An 18,565-nucleotide genomic window follows, 5' to 3' on the forward strand; every position below is an offset into this window, starting at 1 on the left:
TGGTGGAGGACATGGAGGAGGTGGCCATGGAGGAGGTGGTTTTGGCGGACATGTCAGTTTTGGAGGTGGTGGCCATGGAGGTGGCGGTGGTTTTGGAGGTAAAAATTTAAATTAAAATTTTAAACTATGAATATAATGTGAAAATTGTTTAATTTATATTTGTGAATGTAATAATTCACTAATTCATAAGGGTTGAAAAGTAGGTAACATAAATACAGGAAATTTTTTCTTACTAGATTGTAAAAATTATTATCTCTATTGAAAAATAGATATATATCATACAAACTGAGATAGAGAATCATTTCACTTTCCAATTATAATAATAAGTATATATTTAGATATTCTAGATTTTTGCAAATCATATATATACATATACATATATTTGATACACTTGGCCTTATTAAATCTATCTGTAAATCTATCTCTATAATATCTGTAGTCTATATTTGCATTTAATAAGAAAAATATAATGATACAACTTATGACTTTATTAATAGCAACTTTTTATGAAATATAAATGTTAATCATAGAATATTTCAGCCTGCAAAAGGAAGAATATCATAATTTAGTATTATGATAAACATCTACTTCAATTTCAGTCATTATAATTAATGAGTTTTCATTTTCATAACATTGCAACAAAGATTCATGAAAATCTCAAACATTGATTATCATTAAAATGACACGCAAAAAGTGTTCTTAAATTTCTCGGCTCAACAGATAACAGTAAAATAATAGTAAAATGTATTCTCACGTTCTCTTTAACTTTAATAGTGATATCTAGTTGATTTCCAGAGAATGTATCTTCTGTTTCTCTTTGCGCTCTTTAGAATCAAGCGTAGAACTCGTTTTATGGGTTTTCACTTCCGGCTTATTTCGGAGTCAAGAATTCAAACACGGATACACACACTATCATAAATTCTCGTTTACATTCATCCAGATTGTAATTTACTGCAAACATGTTTGAATTATGCGAATTGCTATGCAAAGTTGGACGGTGATCGATGATATTGTTAGAAATTTCATTTTGTTCAATTTTTTCTTTTAATTATCATAAAAGAATTCTTTTAATTATTAATTGAAATTATATATTTTCTAATAAATAACTAAAAAAAAAAAAGAATATTTAAATATAGGCAATATAAAATAGGCAAAAGAACGATTCGAGTAAAGCTGTCCAATATGTTACTCTCTCTATCACTAAAAGTGGTTTAATTCTGCAATGAATTTTCCCAGAAGAAGAATATAGGAGTTATATATTTTTCCTATGTAGAAATTCGCCGAAGAAAAACTGAATCATGATAGAAAAATATATAGTAAGATTATAATGATAGAAATAATAATAGCATGTCATAAACTTTGGCTTGCAACATTGAAAATTGGACATAGAATATTGCTAGCTGAAAGTTTAAAATCTTAAATAGATTTCCTTATTTTTCCCTTGTTTGTTAGAAAGTAAGATGAATGAATGTAATGAATGTAATATTTATATAACTTTTTATGATATTTGTGATTTGATTATTCAAAGTGCCATAAATATTTGAATATTCCACAAATATAAATAAGCTTAACTTAAACAAATATTGATATTTAAAACAAAGTGATGTAAAATAAGCAAAAGGAACAAGTGTATACAATGTTGGATTACTGATTAAAAATTTCCAAATTTAAATCCTCTCATATATTCCTCATTCTCATATCAACACAATTATTTTCAGGTGGCCACGGGGATGTTATAATATCAAGTTCCGGAGGTGGATATGGAGGTGGTGGATATGGAGGTGGCGGTGGTGGGTCAATTATTGAACATCATGGCGGCGGCGGAGGAGGATTCGGTGGAGGCGGAGGCGGAGCAATTATCGAACACCATGGTGGTGGAGGAGGATTTGGAGGAGGTGGTGGTGGAGCCATAATTGAACATCATGACAGTGGAGGATTTGGAGGTGGAGGCGGATATGGAGGCGGCGGTGGTGGTGGAGGAGGAATCATCGAACATCATGGTGGCGGAGGATTTGGAGGCGGAGGCGGTGGATACGGAGGTGGAGGCGGAGGTTTCGATGATCATCACGGCGGCGGAGGATTTGGAGGCGGAGGTGGATATGGAGGCGGTGGAGGAATCATAGAACACCATGGTGGCGGAGGATTTGGAGGCGGAGGCGGTGGATACGGAGGTGGAGGCGGTGGATATGGAGGTGGAGGCGGAGGATTCGATGACCACCACGGTGGTGGAGGATTTGGTGGTGGTGGTGGTGGTGGTGGTTTTGATGATCATCACGGTGGAGGAGGATTTGGAGGCGGAGGCGGAGGCGGATATGGAAGTGGTGGCGGTGGATTCGATGCACACCGCGGTGGAGGAGGATTTGGAGGCGGAGGCGGAGGCGGATATGGAAGTGGTGGCGGTGGATTCGATGCACACCACGGTGGAGGAGGATTTGGAGGTGGAGGCGGAGGCGGATATGGAGGTGGCGGTGGTGGATTCGATGATCACCATGGTGGTGGAGGGTTTGGAGGAGGCGGTGGATTCGGTGGTGGTTATGGTGGTGGCGGTGGCGTTGAGCACCATGCTATTAGCAATAGTATATCGTCAGGATTCGGCAGCAGGTAAAAAAAAATACTCTGTTATTCTTCACAATTTTTTAAGTGAGGAAAGAATTTTTTCTCATTGATTTAATTTTTTCTCTTTTATACTATTATTTTCTTTTTTTAAGGTGTTAAAAATTGAGATTAGACTTCAATTTTTATATAATAATTATTGAATTGTGAATAGAATAATAATTTAATTTTTATTTGTAAATTGAAAATTGAAAAATATTTCCTGTAATTATTTTATTATTATATTCATTCATATTTAGTTTAAACCTCTTCAATCAGTTTTAAAAATTTAAATAAATTTCTTCTTACTAAGATAATCTACTCTTATTGAAGATATTGTAAAAATTAGTAAATGCAATAAGAAATTAACATTAATTAATTTAAAATTTATTATTAATTTTAAATGAATTATTAACAATTTTAATTTATATTTCAGCGGACATGGCGGCGGTGGTGGCGGTTTTTCAGGCTACCATAAGAAAAAATAACGATCGATGGATTAAAAACTGTAGTATTTACGATCGTATTTGACCGACTTCTGATATCGAAACGATCAAACGTGCCGTGTTTTCAGCGCGCGATTGTTAACATCACGTGATCCTCGATCGTGAACCGTCACAGCACTGCCAGTACATAACAGAATGCCGATTCGAAACGATCGTTCCGATTTCCCCTCATTCTCGACGATCGACTTGTTTTCCCTCTCGTCAATATACTTCGAGAGACTCCATTTGTCATTTTCACTTTCGTTTTTAGATGCACGGATTTTATATTATCCTGTGATGTTGCAGAGGAAATGGAAAGTTTTAGAAATTCGATCGAACAAAATTAATATAGCCATACGATGTAGTGTCCGATTTAGCGCGCCAAGTGAAATCGTAATAAAAAGAAAAGAAGGTTAATTTTTTTTTAAAATAATAGAAGAATTTTCAAAAAAATTTAATTAACGAGGAAAAAGTGAAGGAAATGAAATTAATGAATAATTTTTTTCTTCTTTTATAATTTAATCATTCGAAGATTGATCATTCATCTTATCATCACAATTCCGTCCAATGTTTTAATGTATATGTTTTGCAATTGCGATATATCTATGTGATTGTTTACTCGTTATTGCGTTTTGTATATATTATAAGTTGTGTAAATATTTTTCATTTACTGTTACTTTTAATAAAATGTTTTGTATATGTTTTGTAAAATTTCATATTTTTTTTTTTTTTTTAGATTTCTTAAATGAAAAATGTATCTATCCTTTAATCCTTTAATCATTAGTATATTTTATTAAATTAAAAATGTTGTCTATAATATAGAATCATCTTTATATAAATTTATATAATTTATATATATTTGAATATTATATTAATATATTATAAATTAAAAAAAAAATAATTCGTTTCAAGAATAAAGAAAGAATAATTTAAAAAAAATATCCGTTTCAAATTTTTCAATGACGTGAATTCCAAACAAAAAATTAAATTTGTATTTTTTTTATTAATAGTACTCAAAAGTAATTTAAATCATTAAAATTATATTCGATTTTAGATATAAATATTTATTTAACACAATTATAAAAAATTAATAATTTTAATTACCTACGTAAAATTTAAGCATTCTTTGATAAAATTCTTTAAAACATGTAATAATAAATAAATAATTAAATAGTTTTCTAACATATTTCTGAATTATATTAAGAATAATAATATTTAACACTTATACTATGTATTAGAAATTCCAATGTTACAAAAAGGCTTTGTTTACTACATATCTATTAAGTTTCTTTTTCAGTATAATAATAAAAACTGAAACAGTGTTATTATAACAGTATAGTTTCAAGTTCGAAAGCATTATCCTCGTTACTCGCTTAGAATCATTTATTACATTTATTACGAAAGTTTACTAATTAAAATATGATAATACAATATAATGAAGAGAAAAAAATAGATATAATATTAATTTATAGTGATGCTAAATGGAATAAAATAATTCGAATATATGAATTATATAAAGAATTGTGAATCTTGAATTATTCTTTTGTGCTACGTTTCAATAAATTATGGATTTGCAAAATAGAGAGTATTAATCTAAACAATTACAAGTGAAAAATTGAAAATTGTTATTATAAGCAGTGATATATAATCTAAAAATTAATTATTATGAAATTGTAAGAATATATCGTAATAAACCATATATAAATAAGTTTCATTTGTATCATCATAATATATTGATGATTTTCAAAATGGATTTTTTAAATGGATTTTACGACAAATATGAGGTAATTCGATTTTATTTTGATAATTATTTAGAAACGAATCAATTTTTACTAATTATAAAGAATTAAATAGGCATAATGTATTATTGATACATTGAGAATTCAGAACTATTTTTGGAATATTATTGTATTAATTTCCGAAGAAAAGCAGAATTTATTAATCATATTTTATTAACATTGAACATTGAAAAATAAAAAGTAAAAAAGAATTACTAAAAAATTATATGAACTATTGAATGATATTTCTCTAAAAATCAATATTAATAAAACATCAGTATGATAGCGGTTCATAATGTTAAAAGTGTATAAAATATTTAATATTTTTCAATTAAATAGTGCATGCATTATTTGATCAGCTCAATTTTCCTAATTTTTTTATAAGAAGTTATCAAATTCCATGAAATTCTGATAATATGAAAGAACGATTATGAAATACATCTTGCACTCTTGTGCATGTACACACAATATTGTATATTGTATATGGACACATGCATTTTTATTAAATAAGGTAATATTTAAGGTTTTCTTTTATTATTTTAAATTCTTTAGAATGAAATTCATTTGTTCGCTTTCAAATTTACGATATATTAAATCGGCTTTAAAAAATGGATATTAATTTGTAAAAAAAATATGATGACTTTAAAAAAAAATTTTAAAATGACCTTCATAGAATTTTTTTCATCGTCATATGATATATATTATCATCCAATTATTATTCTATATTTATCTATATTTTTATTTTTTACATTTATTGTTTTAAATCGTAAAAGATATACCAAATACTTTGATTTTTTGTACAATTTCAAAACATGAAATAAAAAATCCCATAAATATTTATTCTATATCCAATATTTATCTTATATCTTATGTTATAACATTTAAATATTTTATAATTATATTTTATATATTAATTTTATATATTAATATATTTTATATATTATAGGCAACCATATTTATTAATTTTGTCTGCTGATCTATAAAGAAAATGTATATCAATTCTTACTTCAATACTTCAAATGTTATGGCCACTTTAAACGCATCTAATTATAATTTATACTTATTATAAATTATATTTATTTAATTTCATATATAATTTAAAATTGAGGGTAAATTTTTACTTATATTTAAAATATATATATTTTATTCGTGAAATTCAAAATGTTCATTAGCAAAATCACGACAATTTCACGAAAATATGTATAATACATTATTATGAACGGATGGGAAGTTATTCTTATGTCTATATATATATTATCTACAAATGGTAAGTCACATGCTTTTGATATAAATAACAGATTGAAATAATAGATCAATAATATGGCTAGATATATTTTGTATCATAAATGAGGTATAAAAAAAAAATTAGATGTGACATATTTTTGTCATGAATGTCACAAGAATATATGTAATTTGATATTTATCTTCAGTTACATGCGACATTATCGACACAGTATAAAAAATGATTATAATGTTAATAATTGAGAAATCTTATTTTATTGTTAAAAACTATAAATAGATATAGATCAAAAAAGCTTGGGATAAACAAATTTATATTTCTCGACTTCATTCTTATATGTTCACAATATAAAAAACTATTAATTGATATGTATATAAGGATTTATAATTCTGAACACATTCTTTGATTTAAAAAAAATGAAGTTAATTTTAAATCTATTCCCATTATTTGATTTGTAAAAAAATAATTTATATCATATAATATCTTCTTTTGAATCAAACAACTTTTGTTAAAACATTTTTTTGATAATTTAATTAATTTAATTTCGTAAAATATTCGTATTTAATTAAACGAAACATTATAATTATACGAAACTTATATCATTGTAATTTCAGTCGCTTAAAGATTGTTTTATATTTTGTTTTTGTATTTCAAGTTTGCGATTCAAAGTTAAAATGAAAAATTATATATTTTTAAGTCGAATAAACATCGTTTAACATATAGATAGAATATGTATAATGCTTTCTCACTTTGACATTAACGATTTTGATATAATTCTATTCTAAAATAAACCATACTCTTATATTTTAGTTTAATTAATTTAATTATACATACTTATATTCTGTTGATTCAGGCACTTGTTATATATAAATGGCTTTCCTGTGGTGTTTCATTTCTTCGAGTATTTCTAAATCTTTTTCCTTCTTTTCTATTAAACTCAATTTTGATTCACTTGACTATTGCACTGCTATTTTATTTTTTTCTTCTTCATGAATTTGTTTGTTCTAATCCTATATTTTCCTCTCGCGTTTCTTCGATGCATTTTGTACTTTCTTCGTCTATACTTCATGAAGCCGGCTTACATATCGTTTTTTAAAATTGCGTAGCTAACCTCAATTTGCGGCGAATGATGTTGATTCGTGTTGACCGCAGATTTTCATTGCCTTCTCTTGTAATAATAAATTGGTTAATGGATTCTCTGTTGTTGTAAGAACCACGTATATAAACGATTTTCGATATCCTCATTCGAGGATTTTCTTTTTATATTGCAATATGTATTGCTCTTCACGATTTCCAAAATTTGATAAAAGTTTATACTCTCGACGAATCCGATGTATGACATCTTGTGAAATTCCATATTCGCGACATAATAATTTCACTGATGTTCCTGTTTGCAATTTTTCAGCAATTATTATCTTTTGTTTTACCGAGAAAAAACTCTTTTCTTATTTTGATTTTCTGCCATAATCAAATAAAAACACTGCACTTTTTTTGCACTTTTAAATATTTTGACTGTTAGCGTGCTTCTCGCATTACACGGTTGTTAAAAAAAAGTTGGAAATTGCATGCATTGATTCAAATAAAAATATTTCGATTCTTTGGATAATAACGTATTTGTGTTCGAAGGATTTTCTTATTTTTTAGAAAGAAACATTAATGATATTTTATTTTACCTGATATATAATGAAAGACAAAATTTTCGTATATTTTATAAGAAATTCACTTAATTCAAATATTCTGATTTTAAAATTTTTATAGAAAATTTATGTAGAATATAATGAAATATTATAGTTTTATTAAAAATAAAGAATTTGTTTAAATTAAGAAATTAAAATTTCTTTTATTTTTTAATAAAATTTTAAAAAAATTTTTTAAAAATATGTAAAATATGTATATATAATATATACATATGAAACTTTGTGAATTTTCTATAAAATAGTATACTCTTTACTGTAAGTATTATGTATCTAACTATAGAAAATTTGGAATTTTTGTTTAAATTTGATCATATTAATATACAGAATAAATTAAAAATAATTTGACTTGGAATGTCTCCTTCAATAATATTAAAAAATATTTTAAATGAAAATTAAATGATTTCGAAAGAAGTATATTCTGATATTGTTAACTTTTTTATACATGGACAAATGAAAAACATATAAAGATTAAATTCATTTTTCAAAATAGAATCATATAATTATCTGAATTAGGAAGCTATACTGAATTGAAAGATATTTTGTTCGATCTCTGAATTTATGATTCGAAAGTATATGTATAAGTTTATAAAGACACAATAAACACACAATATATAACAATATATAAACTTTTTTTTGTTTTTTATACATATATATATTTATATACATAAAACAAACACAAAAGTTATCATTCACGCACGTAATATTTCTCACTCTCGTACTGAAGTAGCTTTCACACCATAGCCAACCCAAATTTATCATTACCAACTTATATTCATATACAATAAAAATAATCCTACAATTATATAAAACTGATGTATAGAAATATTTTTATATATTATGTTCATAGCATGAAAATATATGTATAAAAGATTTTAATTATATTTGTATCTTATATCAAAGAATTCAAAAAACATGTCAAATTTATAAAATGGAAGTGGAAAATTCGTATTCAATGCAATAATAATAAATAGGACTAATTCTATTTATATAAAATATATAATGTCTATATATAATGTCTATATATAAAATCTCTATATATAAAATATAGAATGTGATAACTTATTGTAATTTCTATGTTGGCCATAATATATTGTAGATGGATATTCTGTTTTTTTTCAAGATATTTCAAAATATAAAACATAAACGAAATATAATTATGTTTATATTTCATTTAAATATTTCTTTCTTAATATCATAAATAATTCAAGATAAATAATAATGGAAGTTGATGAACTCACATATTATGATGTAAAGAGAGTTTTATATAAAATGATCGTTCGATAACGAAACAGTGAAAGTTATCAAATATTGTAAATTATCAAATATTGTAATCTAACTATTCTGAAAAGGAAATCATACTTTAAGAAAAAGAAATAAAATAATTATTTTAATTAGTTTGATTTCATCTGAAAATGAAATTAAACTTTCTACGTTACAGACATACATATTCAAGATTCTTCGCTTTCTGATAAAGCACTTAATTATATTTATGAAACAATATGCTATGCTAATTTAATTGTCTATTTAAATTTTCATTTAGAATTATAGAATGTCGATCAGTGTTATTCAAATTTCTTTCTGTGAAACTGAAAAGAATACTGAAAAGAACTAAACTTCATTCAAATTTCAAAGAAACAAAAATTGCCAATAAAATTTCCAATTCACGAGTGAGTGTTATTATTCAATTATTACGTAACATTCAATACATTCTTGTGTTTTTTTCTATTTCTGAAATTGAAATTCCTGTTTTTTAAAAATTGAATATTTATATATTGAAATTATTAATCGAGCAATAAATACGAACGACATTTGATCCAATGAAGGATGAATTCAACCAAGAAAAAAAATATATAATTCTACGTTTACTTTCTTCGGCCATTGGCGTAAACAATCGATGTTGCGAGATTTTCGTAAATATTTCAAAAGACATTGTTAGATACTTTAAACAATTTTACTTGACGTAGAATGATATTATAAAATGATGTATAACGGTAATGATCATTTTATTAGAATTACCAAAAGTGTTTATTATAGGGATTGTATCGGTAAGCGAGTAAGTTACGACAATGCAATATTACTCTTGTTACAGTAACAGAAGACAGAGAAAGTGAACGTAAGTTCCAGAAAGATCGCACACTTTCAAAGGGCCATTTCACCGTTTTTTTTTTCTTTTTTCTGTGAAAATCGTAGTAGCAAAACAATGTAGTAAAATAAATTCGATTACGACTTTCTATTAATTCAATCAAGTCCATAGAAATTTTCGTCAATGAAGATAAATAGCATCATTAAACAAAAGATAATAATAGGATTCGAGAATAATAAAACGATTGATTATTGCGCAGTTATGGATATTTTATTTACCGATGGAAATGAATGTTTTCAATCTCATAAATTAATGTAATATAGATAATAAAGTATTTTAAGGAGCGGTAATTTGTAATGGTAATAAAGTAAATAAATTATATTTCAATATATTATACAAACAGTTATATATTGCATAATGATAATTTTATTTTTATATCATAAATATTTTGTATTTAATATTATAGTAATAAGTTTAGTCATCATGTAATAACTATTTTTAAAAATTTGTTTTTCAATCAATAAAAATAAATAATAATATATTTTTAAACGATTCATATCTCTTATGCATTAAAATTCTTTCTTCCTCAATTGCTTTTTATCAAGATTGAATATACTTTCTATTTAAAATAAATTAAAACAAATAATCACTCTAAATAATAAACAAAATAAATTTACTTAAAAATAAATGAAAATGTTTGCAAATAAATTTTAAAATCTTATTTAATAAATTTCAAACAATAATAGGAAATGAAAAATGATGAAATTCTTCGTATAAATAAAAAACACATTTTTCATTCTAGATCAAGATATGCATTAGAAATAAAAGAGAAATGACTTTTAAAAATAGAAATTCCACATTTAAAAAAAAAAAGGTTTTATTACACAGGAAAAACATCTTTATATTTTATTAATAAAATCAAATAAGAATTATTTATGTAAATATCAAATAAAGTAACAAATATTAAAACAATTTATTTCTTAACAAACATTATCATTATTCAAATAATATTAACTTAAAGCAAAACAAACGAAGAATGATATAAAAATTTTATTTGACTAATCATTTGAAGAATATATCTCAATAACATTCAATCTTGTTTCTCATTAAATGAAAATAGCCGGATACCTTTTTTTGGAATATAAATTATTATATTCATTGCTCGATCCCTTTCACACGGGAGATAACTTGATGTCTACGACAATGATGGAATGAATGTGAAATTTCATAGTATAATCTCAGGTGAGAGTGAACACAGGGTTGGGTGGGGTGCATATAGGAACTATTTTGCTCGTTCCTGTACCGTTCACTGATTATGTTTCCGTTTATAAAGCTTGCCAGGATTCGAGCCTCTAGTATCAGAAGCATAGCAGTCTTCGAGCATACTCGGTTTTCCAACAGGCCACGACTAAACAATGGCTAAACTTCGAGCGCAAGTGGGTGTTAATCACGTTGGCATTGATCTTTATCTTGAGAGAAAAATATGTGCTTCTCCAAAACCCGTGATACGAGAGTGAATTTTGAAAAAGTATCAAATCTTTGATGGTGTAGTGTTTTTTTTTTTTAATTGTTTAACATTAGAAATATTTATATATTTAAAATATAAGATATAATAGTAGAATAATTTTTAAGAATATTCTTTTTATAAGGATAATATTTAAAAAATAACGTGGTATTATTTAAGGAAACAACTTGAAAAATTTTTTTATCTTGTTTTAAAATTAAAAATTTGCAAATAATCATGATGATTAAAAATTTTTTGCTCTTTTGTTTGTCTATTTGATAACATTAATTTTTAATTCTAAATTTTATTCTAATTTTAAATGTTTTTATTCATTTATTAGTTTAGATTTATTATATTACTAGTTTACTTTTTTTATTAATCATTAAAATATTGAATATTTGTGCTACGTTAATGTTGAAAACATATCATAATTCATCTTTTATAGTAGCAATAAAAAATTGCTAAATAGTAAATTTGGAAATAATAAAAAATGTGTCAACTTGATAATTTCACTATTAGTTGCACGATCATATACTTTCACTAGAACTCTTAATATAACATGATTAATACAAATAAAGACAACATATACAGATATTTTACATATCTAGATATTTATAATTATTTATTGGATAATTAATGACAAAAAATATTTCAATCAATAATAAATTATCCTTGGCTATAATTTAAATAATCAAGGATAATTTTATAATAACCATTATAACAATATGTAGCTAGAAAAATGAATTTTTTTTAATTATTTGTATTTACTTTAATAATTTAGATAACTATAAAAATTAAATTTTTGTATGATCAAAATACGTATTAATTATATTATTTTTAAACATGACTCTTACTTCTTATATTTGTTTTTCAGGGTTTCCTTTTTATCCTCGTCGTTTCAATCGTTCTTGTAGCTTCGATGCCTTCTCCAGGCGGTGGCCATCACGAACAGTAATTATTCGCACGATCAAAAATAATCTAAAAATTATATGCATGACCATAACGTTTCATCTTCTACACAGCACGCATTTCATCATTCATGTGCCAGAATTAATTCACAAACATCACCACACGCATGTGAAGAAGATCCATATAAAATCTCACGATGAAGATGATGGTGACCATCAGCATATAGAAGAATGGTGAAACATTTTGTAAGATTACTTTTAAGTTTAATATTGTTAATATCATTGTTATTGTATTATAATTGTTATTAATTGTTGTTACAAGTTATGTTATCTCAATAAAATATTATTATTTCACCTAATATACAGTTGATTAATTCTTTTCGAACGTTTTTTATTTTCACCTTTGATTTGTTGAATTATTTTTAGAGACAGAATTTGACATTAGAAAAATTACATTCTCCTGAAACAATAGCAATATATTTCGACTAACACAATTATATTCATTTATTTTTTATAAAATATAGAAATAAATAATAACAAATATGGAATTTGTAAATAATTTAAAAATTTATTTGATTCGAGACTTTAAAAAAAGTCTAAAGTATTTATTAATCATATTTTCAAGATAAAAATTCAATTTGTTCATTTCCTTACGAATTGAAAGTTAATAAAGATGAAATTTTGGGTATTTGAAGAAAGATACATGATGTTTGTCAAACACGTGTATTGTATAAAAAAATAAAGTATCATAATACAGTATGTACAAATATTGTTGATCAAAGTACACACATGTGCATACTAAGTGATATTTCTATATTACAAGCTTAAACAACTAAAAAAACGCAGTTCGAGTTATTTTGTACTATTCCCTTCTCAAGTATTCTTTAAAATATTCCCAGGGAAGATTTGGTTGAGCAAAATCAAATATAGTTTAATGAAATTTCAGTAACCCGAACGCCTTCATTTTACAACCTGTAAAAAAGTGTATATTAATTTTACGAATTTTTTAAATGTATTTTCAATTTATATGTAAAGATTTTTATAAAAATAAAATTAATTTTTTCAAGATTGGTTCACGATTTCAAGCTATTCTTAAGTGTGTTTATAAAAAAATAAAAAATTTATTTTTTAAAATTTCGAGAATTACTCTCAAAGATTATTCTTTATCATTGCGTTAAGAGTAAAAGTTTTCGAATTACAAATTATCAATTACTCTCAACACAACAATATCTCTTTATGAAAAATTTTCTTTTTCTGACAAAAGAATTATTTTTTTTTGCCAGTCGAAAACAAAAAAAAAATGAAAGTCCCCAAAAAAACAAATTTTACTTTCAAATGTATCCGCATACTTAGGAACAAATTTTTTTCCTTTTTCACTTACCTAAATAATAAGGAGTCGAAGAAAAATGCGACCCAATTACCACCATTTCTTTTCCTCGTGAACGGGGATAGGTACAGGAACCTTCTCGACAACCGGAACAGGAACGTGCACCTTCTCGACGTGATGTACTGGCACTGGAACAGCCACCTTTTCCACATGGTGGATGGGAACCGGAACAGGGACTGGCACCTTCTCCACTATGGGTACCGCTACCTTCTTCACGTGATGATGATGGACCGTGTGCACGTGATAAGGTACGTGGATACGAACGTGGTGCGAACTGAAATTAAACGAATTAGGTTAGGTTTTCTCTTTTCTACTTTTAATACTTCGCGCTGATTATACGCGACCAATAACATTCCAATTATATTTATGCTTGAACTTAACTCATTTTAATTAAGAAATGGATATTTAATTTTTTCAAAAAGATGATAGTTATTCAATTGTAAGTTGAATTTATTAAAATTTTAGTTATTGACAAAACAGGAAAAAAGAATAATATTCTGTGTTTCCAGATTTTCATTTTTAAAAATATTAAATTTATAAAATAAAATAAATATTTGTTGTAATAAATTTTTATTCAAAATTTATTCTACATTATTCCATTCCATAGGTAAGGTAATAATGAATGTAATAATGTCAATAAGTTTCAGTAACTTACCCATGATATCCAGGAACTGGCGAAGACAAGGCCACGGCCAGTATTCCGAACACGATTAGCTGCAACATGAATGTGAATTTGTGATTCGTTCATATGGTATAAAAGTGCATCGCATCGTGTATCATTTATATGCGACACCTTACTTTTTTTTTTTTTTTCAAAGTTTCACTGCTTGTCCTACGTGTTTCGCGCAATCACGTTTCAACACAGGGTGAAAGTGTCTTCGCTTTTAATTTCGACCAAATGAAGTTCATCGAAAGAAATTTATTAAGCTATTTTTAGCTAATTTATTAAGCTACTAAAAAAAATCATAAAGAATAAAAATTTATTAAAAAACTCTAATAAATTATGTCAATTTGTTGAGTTTTTTTAAAAATAATAATTATATTTTCATCATGATCATTGAAATCTAACTTAACTTAATTTCTTAATCCCAACATCTTAGGATTAAGAAATTTTTAAAAATATAGAATTGAATCGTAGTTGATTGAGCGATTCATCGATTAGAAATTTCACTCTTTACGAAATCTTAAATAGATCCACGTAACAGAAAGATTTTTATTTTATAAATATGTAACATGTCATATTAGAAATCAAGATATTATATAAGACTATATACTTCTATAATAAAATTTTTATGCCGAAATATACTTACTGAACAAAGATAATTATTGTATATTATAAATAATGAATATATTAATAACATATAAAAATATAAAAAAAATGTAATATAAAAAGCATAATTATATTGTGATAATATTATTAATAAAAATATTGTATCAAAATATGTTACATTAAAGAATGATATTATAAGAGAAAAAAGCAGTAGAACATCTCTAATCTCATAAAAAAATTCATAGTATCATTTAAATATCGTCATAATTCGAATAACCACGAAAGAATAATAATCATATTCAAAAATACTTTATACAATCTTCTAATTATAAATTTTCGTCACATCATCAATTCGATATTCACTACATCCTTTAATCCTCAACAATAATATTTCTGAAGAATCACAAAGCGTTCCATAACGAGATCTACTCACAACAACAGTCTGGAAGCGCATTTTGATCTGGTTTCCTCTCTCTCTCAACGATTAACGATTTATTCTCCTTTACTCGATCGGTTCGACTCGAAAGTCCACGACAAAAAAACCAGTACACGTATACGAGCGAGAAGAAGAGAAGGAATAATAGTTCGAGATGAAACTGAAATGAAATAATCGAGTTAAGCGATTAAAAAAAAGCTCGTAGATCCTGCGTAGATCACACGCGATCAATGGTTCACCGATGTCGATACGTTTCTGGCTTTGAACAGGCAGGGATATGTGCTTATAAAGGACGAACCGAGGTGGCCAAAACCACCCGATGGAAAGCTATGGGGTGGGAGAGGTAAAGTCGCTCAACTTTGCGATTACGTAAAAGCTAGGAAGCGTCCAACTCTCTGGTTACGTCCGTTCCCCTGTACTGCGCAACACGCGCGCCACGTGTTCGGCTCTCCGCTCGATATAACGCGCTTTGGAGGGCCAGAAATGGCAAAAGCCCCTCCATAATTGCGATAATTATTCTGCCGAACAGGCAGCTCGCGAGCCTGTTGGATCGTTACGTGGATAATCGTGGAAAACGACGAGTGTGCGAGTTTCCCGCGCTTTTTTTTGAATTATGGATGAACCATCGCGGTGGAAAACATCGATCGATATTGAATTTTATTTTTAAAAATACGTCATAATGCGTGATAATAGAATCTAGATCGGGGTAGGATGTACAAAAATTTGTGAAAGTTTTTATACGAGAGTAAAAAATTTTTGATGAGAAGGATAATGAATAAGAAGTTTGAGATGATTTTCTTCTTGATAAGATTTGAAATTCAAATATATTTGCGAGTGGTGCTATGAATATTAAGTGTCTCGTGTTATATTATAGTGGCAGTGTGCGAAAATTTTTGGATGATTTTATATTATGGAAATTAATAAAAAATTCCAAAAAGAAGATTTAAAAAATCGAATAGTGATAAATAATGCAAAAATATTATTAAATTAACATGGTTATTCAAAAATATGTATAAAAGTGTTCATTGCAATATTTAATTTGAAACAAATTTTTCTTTGATTCGATTGTTTTAGTTGTATTCACGAATATACGAATTTTTAAACGAACATTTGTAACAAAATTCATGATATTGCAATAAATAGTCAATAATTCACATATAATATTCATAAAATATTAATAATTAAGAAAATTAAAATTAAAATATCTTAAATATTTATCCATATACGATATCACAATTTTGGAAAATTAATTTGTGTTTTTAAAAAAATTATTCTAACGAAACATTCTTATGAAAGAATTGACTGAAATGAAACTTTGATGTATCGAATTTTAGAAAACGCAACAGATACTTTCGTAAGATTCATATAAATCGAGTTCTTAATGCCACAGATAAGCAAATGTTGCATAAACGTTGCCTGTAAATTTTGCTTTTACAGTCGATCTTGGAAGATATATCATTCTGTATCACGTAACAGATTGAAGACACCGGTAGAATTTTTCATTACGTGATCGTTTTCACTCAAAAGATGTACGAACTAATATTTTTATCGTGTGTTAATTTAAATAAATAAACGAATAAATAATAATTAATTAAACAGATACTGCATATTTTAGAAATTGTATTGATTTATATTCAGAGGAAAAATAATAAAAATGATTTTTAATTTAAAAAAAAATCATAGATAAGATTAAATAATATAATTTGATAGAAATTAATTAATTGTTTTGGATGAAATTAATAATTCAATAGAGAAATCTGCATGCTTTCATTCACATCGAAAATAAATTATTAGATGAATCCATATAAAAGATTAATAAATTGATCGAAAAATTTCTTAAATAAATCAGGCCTTATGAAAATTTTTTAATTTTTTGTTTCTTTTCATTAAGCATCTAAGATATCTTCCATTAGCTCCCAATTATTAAGCAACACCACTTTCTATATTCCTTATTAACATATCTAATAACAAGTTCTTTTTTGCCATTAAGAGAAATTCGTATAATCTGTCAAAATATCTGTAAAAATAATTTCATTTATTCAATTAATGCGATGTAAGCGTTGGTGTGTAAAATAAATGATATAATTATGGCGACCTTAACATTAGAACAACCGATATGTAATATCTAAATATTTATTTTACACATAAATGATTGTAATTAAAGTGAAATCAGATAGAGTGGTGAAATAAAGATAAATAAGTATATAAATATATAAAATCATATTTCTATCTCGATTACAATAATTAATTTTATCAAAAACATTTTCGATTGTATATAATAATCGTAAAACGAAAAATAAAAATATAAAATTCATCATTTTGACGAATTTAATTGTTCTAATATCAATGTAGCAAGAAAAATTATACATTTGTTTATTGTTCATTAATTATTGTGTCACGAGTTCAACGTCAGTCGATTGGAACTCGTTCAAAGTGGAACAGGGAAATATTATAATAAACGTTTAATAACGCATTGTCATCAAATTGTCTTCCATCCTTTTGTAAACAACGTCTAGTATGTAATCGCAAAGAAAATTGTAGACTTCATTTCGTTTCTCTCGTTGTAAAGTTGCAAAATTTTCCTCTTCCGGTCGATAATTCGATTTATCTTTTCCCGTTCTCGAGTCGATATCTAATAACGATAAATGCAATTTAAACGTGGCACTAGAAAATTCTTTCCTATTTTTCTTCGCTTTTATTCTCTCATGAATTGATCCAATGTGAAAAGATAAAATGGATTTTTTTTTTTTCTTAATTCACTTCGTCACATTAAAACGCATATATGGTTAAATTAATTAAATGTAACTTCCTGTAAATACACAAAATTGGTCGCGATATTCTAATTTCACTAATCTAGTTTCTCTATAGTGTTTCATTTAATGAAATATTTTCAATAAAATTTTTACATATCTAATAATTGTTTAAGAAGAAATTTGTGTCAACTTGATCAAAACATTCAATCATCGTCGTCAATTTGATGGAAAATCATGATTTTGATAAATTCTTTAATTATCTTCAATTATATTCATTATTATATTTAATATAATTATATGTTGATTATATTTATAACGAGTGTCAAAAATGAACACTTTGAAATATATATTTTAAAAATAATTTATAAATATTTTTTTATAGTATGCAATTTCAAATATAATACATTATCTATTTCCCAAAAATATTCTATT

The 18,565-nt window shown here is 26.1% G+C and overlaps 2 protein-coding genes and 1 pseudogene across 2 annotated transcripts; 2 read left to right on the top strand and 1 right to left on the bottom strand.

The window, feature by feature from the left end:
* Positions 1-2,091: 2,091 nt before the first annotated feature.
* LOC102680697 (mRNA 3'-end-processing protein RNA14-like) lies at positions 2,092-3,668 on the top strand. Its single transcript, XM_031508943.1, has 2 exons — positions 2,092-2,601; positions 3,029-3,668. The coding sequence occupies exons 1-2, from the start codon at positions 2,130-2,132 to the stop codon at positions 3,121-3,123; spliced, it is 567 nt and encodes a 188-aa protein (XP_031364803.1). The 5' UTR covers positions 2,092-2,129; the 3' UTR covers positions 3,124-3,668.
* Positions 3,669-10,931: 7,263 nt separating this feature from the next.
* LOC116185165 lies at positions 10,932-12,611 on the top strand (annotated as a pseudogene).
* Positions 12,612-12,994: 383 nt separating this feature from the next.
* LOC102680114 lies at positions 12,995-15,655 on the bottom strand. Its single transcript, XM_006612482.2, has 4 exons — positions 15,378-15,655; positions 14,330-14,388; positions 13,669-13,948; positions 12,995-13,259 (listed from the first exon to the last, which is right to left on the bottom strand). Exons 1-3 carry the CDS (start codon positions 15,396-15,398, stop codon positions 13,705-13,707), a joined length of 324 nt encoding a protein of 107 aa, XP_006612545.1. The 5' UTR covers positions 15,399-15,655; the 3' UTR covers positions 12,995-13,259; positions 13,669-13,704.
* Between the last annotated feature and the right edge of the window lie 2,910 nt (positions 15,656-18,565).

This window comes from Apis dorsata, unplaced genomic scaffold, assembly GCF_000469605.1.
Source record: "Apis dorsata unplaced genomic scaffold, Apis dorsata 1.3 scaffold_113, whole genome shotgun sequence".
NCBI classification, from domain to species: Eukaryota; Metazoa; Arthropoda; class Insecta; order Hymenoptera; family Apidae; genus Apis; species Apis dorsata.

Coding starts and splice junctions, on each gene's coding strand:
- LOC102680697 (XM_031508943.1), top strand. CDS start 2,130: ATGGTGGCGGAGGATTTGGAGGCGGAGGCGGTGGATACGGAGGTGGAG. Junction 2,602..3,028: donor TCGTCAGGATTCGGCAGCAG/GTAAAAAAAAAT, acceptor TTTATATTTCAG/CGGACATGGCGGCGGTGGTG.
- LOC102680114 (XM_006612482.2), bottom strand. CDS start 15,398: ATGCGCTTCCAGACTGTTGTT. Junction 14,389..15,377: donor TGCGCTTCCAGACTGTTGTT/GTGAGTAGATCT, acceptor TTCATGTTGCAG/CTAATCGTGTTCGGAATACT. Junction 13,949..14,329: donor CCAGTTCCTGGATATCATGG/GTAAGTTACTGA, acceptor GTTTAATTTCAG/TTCGCACCACGTTCGTATCC.